Source organism: Vigna unguiculata, chromosome 8, assembly GCF_004118075.2.
Source record: "Vigna unguiculata cultivar IT97K-499-35 chromosome 8, ASM411807v1, whole genome shotgun sequence".
Lineage (NCBI taxonomy): Eukaryota > Viridiplantae > Streptophyta > Magnoliopsida > Fabales > Fabaceae > Vigna > Vigna unguiculata.
Genome location: NC_040286.1, coordinates 18,368,432 through 18,372,840, shown reverse-complemented (window position 1 = coordinate 18,372,840; position 4,409 = coordinate 18,368,432). Strand labels below are relative to the sequence as shown.

General features: G+C 37.1%; 1 protein-coding gene across 1 annotated transcript; it reads left to right on the top strand.

Annotated features, from left to right (window-relative positions):
- Positions 1 to 337: 337 nt before the first annotated feature.
- Positions 338 to 3,499, top strand: LOC114194958. The gene is made up of 4 exons (XM_028085360.1): positions 338 to 2,646; positions 2,717 to 2,803; positions 3,116 to 3,200; positions 3,272 to 3,499. The coding sequence occupies exons 1-4, from the start codon at positions 338 to 340 to the stop codon at positions 3,497 to 3,499; spliced, it is 2,709 nt and encodes a 902-aa protein (XP_027941161.1).
- The last annotated feature ends 910 nt before the right edge of the window (positions 3,500 to 4,409 follow it).

Here is a 4,409-nt window from a genome sequence, read left to right as displayed (position 1 = left end):
CTTGAATCATTCCCTCGCCTTTCCTTTACTTGAAAGGCATGAAGTCAAAAACGTATTAAATAATACATTAAATTTTAAGTGCATATCTATACAAACAGTTGTAATCATAGTTTGACTAGGTTCTTTCGATTACGACAATGATGAGTTTCATAACTCTTCAAATTTGTTACCCAATAAGTGAGATATATATTCCCACAATATGATACTTTTGGGAACATCTCACTGTTTTACATGGCCTTCCATGTTAGACTTAAGTAATAATAGGTTTATTACTTAATTCCCATGTTCTTTCACTATCACAAATGTAACACTGTCTATCTTTGCCTTGTCACAGAACATGGGCGAAGTTCCCAGCCACCGTCGTTGGGTTTATGACCGTTGTTACAGTTGTAGGAGAGGCTTGAAGGAATCTTTTGTGATAGGAGTTGAAGAGTTTATCCAGACGGCTCGTCAATATAAATATTATGCTCTTGAGGGAGGGATTCGATGTCCATGCATCAAATGCGAATGTACTCGTATTTTGAAAGACGAAGAAGTTAAAGTTCATCTATACAAAAAAGGATTCATGCCAGATTACTGGATTTGGACATTTCACGGTGAAGAGGTGCCATCTGTTTATTTGGGTGAACATGAAAGATGTCTTCCTAGTTCAAGCACGGTTGTACCTACCTTTGAGATGAATCAAGCAATGTATATGCAAGAGATGTTGAATAATGCTCTTGGCCAACATGCTTCATTTGAACAAGTTAACGATAATTGTTTAGAGGAATCTCCAAATGAACTCACTCAAAGGTTTTACAATTTATTGGCAGAGGCAAATGAACCTGTCTTTGAAGGGGTAAGGGAGTCAAAGTTGTCTGTATGCATTAGACTTCTGGCCTTCAAATCGAACTGGAACATTCCCAACCAAGCATTGGACCAAATGGAAAAACTAATTTTAGATCTAACACCACCAAATAATCCTTTGTCGAACAATTATTATGAAGCAAAGAAATTAGTTTCAAAGTTGGGATTGGAATCTAAGAAGATTGATTGTTGTATGAATGGCTGTATGTTTTTTTACGACAATGATAATGGAAAAAATGATGCATCCTTGCTACAATGCAAATATTGTGGGCAACCACGATACCGCACAAAACATCCAGAACAGAGGCAAAAAAAACCAATACCATTGAAGTCCATGTTTTACTTGCCTATAATTCCAAGACTGCAAAGAATGTTTGCTTCAATGCAAACAGCACAACATATGACATGGCATTATGAGAACAAAATAGAAGGCATGCTACGACATCCATCTGATGGGGAAGCTTGTAAGCACTTTGATCGAAAGCATCCATCTTTCGCCAATGATCCCCGTAATGTGCGACTTGGTCTATGTACGGATGGCTTTAATCCATACATTCAAGCATCATCATCCCCTTATTCTTGTTGGCCAGTGATTGTTACTCCATATAATCTTCCACCTGAGATGTGTATGACTAAGCCTTATATGTTTTTAACGTGTCTTATACCAGGTCCATCTAATCCAAAGGCATCTATAGATGTTTATCTAGAGCCCTTGATTGATGATTTGAATAAGTTGTGGAATGGTATTTGGACGTATGATGTTTCAAGGAAACAAAATTTTCTTATGCGGGCAGCTTTGATGTGGACTATTAATGATTTCCCTGCATATGGGATGCTATCCGGTTGGAGCACACACGGTAGATTATCTTGTCCGCATTGTATGGAGCACACTAAGTCATTCACATTAACTTATGGTCGGAAAAGTTGTTGGTTTGATTGTCATCGTCGATTCTTGCCCATAGAACATCCGTTTAGGAGGAACAATAAGGCATTTCGGAAAGGGGAAGTTGAAAAGGATGGGCCACCTCCGATTTTGACCCCATCACAAGTATGTCGAAGAGTCAAAGATTTTCCAAAAGTAACTGAAAGTGGTGTGACAAGGATGGATGGGTATGGAGAATGGCATAATTGGAATAAAAGAAGCATCTTTTGGGATCTTTCATATTGGAAAGATAACTTGCTAAGACATAATCTTGATGTGATGCACATTGAAAAATTTTTTTTTGACAACATCTTCAACACGGTGATGAATGTAAGTGGCAAGACAAAAGATAATGACAAGGCAAGAAGAGATATAGCTTTGTATTGTCGGCGGAGAGACTTGGAGTTGCAGTCACAGACTAATGGGAAGTTGCTGAAGCCAAAAGCAAATTACACCTTAACAAAAGATGAAGCTAAAATAGTTTGTCGTTGGATCAAAGAGCTTAGAATGCCAGATGGTTATTCTTCTAACTTGGCAAGATGTGCAGATACTGAAAAAGGTAGTATTCATGGTATGAAAAGTCATGATTGTCATGTCTTCATGGAGACATTACTTCCTATTGCGTTTAGCTCATTACCAATGCATGTGTTAAATCCTCTAATAGAAATTAGTCACTTCTTTAAAGATTTGTGCTCAACGATATTAATGGGGGACTCAATAAGAAGATTGGAGGAAAATATTCCACTTATTCTTTGTAAATTAGAAAGAATATTTCCTCCAGGATTCTTCGATTCAATGGAGCATCTACCTATTCATCTTCCATACGAAGCATGGCTTGGCGGACCAGTGCAATATAGGTGGATGTATCCGTTTGAAAGGTGATATGATTACTATATTTTGTATATCTTGTTCATGTCCTTCCCTAATGTATTCGTTTTCTTCATATAGATTTATGGGGGAATCAAAACGTTCTGTAAAAAACAAAGCCAGAGTAGAAGGATCAATTTGTGCAGCTTACTTGCATCGTGAGACCACGTATTTTTGTTCTCATTATTTTAAAAACTTCATGTTGTTACCAAGCAATCATAGGAATGATACACAATGGCAAAGTCAAACATTTGAGTCAATATTATCAGTGTTTCAACAAGTTGGTCGTCACGCAGGCAAGGAGGCCACTCATTGGTTAACTGATGTTGAATTGAACTCTTCTCATGTGCATGTGTTGATCAATTGAACTGAAGTTAAATCTTACCCTGAGTATGTTCTAATCTCATTTTTTACAACACCAATAGTTTTGTAATGATTCTGAGCAATTTGTATCTGTAATATAATGATTCTTCTTAACAGTTCCTTCCTTATGGCTGAGAAAATACCTCAAGCAAATGCTTCTGCCAACATACATTCAAAGTTTCCTTACTGGTTCAGAAATCAAGTAAGTATGGTCCTATTAATGAAACCAACTTGGTTAACTTGATTTAACTATCTATTGTCACATATTTGTAGGTTTATAATGACCCATTAAGTCTTAGGAATCAAGAGCTAAGGGATTTGGCAAATTGGCCCATGAGATGCGTCAAAGAATGGCACACATACTTTGTCAATGGGTACAAGTTCCACACCAAAGCGTGGTCGAACGGAAAGAAAACAATTAATTGTGGTGTGTACGTCAAGGGCCTCACTGAGGGTGGTTATGATGATTTTTATGGGACCATTCTTAAATATATGAGTTAGAGTACAACACTTGTACTTCTCCAAAAAGAGTTGTTGTTTTTTATTGTGAATGGTTTGATCCTTCAAGAAGAGGTACAAGAGTGGATCCTAGGTATAATATTGTTGAACTTCAAATAAGTTCAAGATACCAACCATTTGATCCATTCATTCTTGCAAACAATGTTAGACAAGTGTATTATGTGCCATATCCAGCATTTCACATTGATAAACGTGGTTGGTGTGTTGCAATACAAACCAAACCTAGGTGTCGCATTGATTCGAATGAGGTGGAAGAGGATATCGCCTACCAAGTTGATCAAATGTCACATGCCAATGAAATAATTGAAGTAGAAGGTGTGTCTGGATTGCATGACTTTGATGGTGATCCTGAACAATTGGAAAGACCTACACAAGAAGATGAACACGAATATGATAATGAAGAAGAAGAAGAAGAAGATGAAGAAGATGAAGAAAAAGATGAAGACGATGATGATGAAAATTATGATGAAGAGGATGATGATTAAAGAAGTGTTTGAAGCCATTTACATTGAAAGTAGAATTGTATTATGACTTAATTGAATGATCACCTATTAGTTAAATCTTTATGATGTTTTTCATTTTCTTGCAAATTTTAGATTATAATTTGATTGATACATGATTAAGCTTTCCACTTCTTTACCATATTCTCATAGTTTCAATTTCACTTAGTTTTCAATGACATCCGAAGGTTCATCTAATCCTGATAAAGGGAAGGACATTGTAAAACGTAAAGAAAAGAGGGCGCCAAAAAAGGCCCGCTATGTTCTGAGGATTCCTGGCATTGTAGCATCCACATCTATTCCACCCCCTGCCACTAGCACACATAGTGCACCCATACAGTCCCCCTCTCCAGTTGTTGTACCCTCACCATCTCCATCCACCCCTGTTGTGG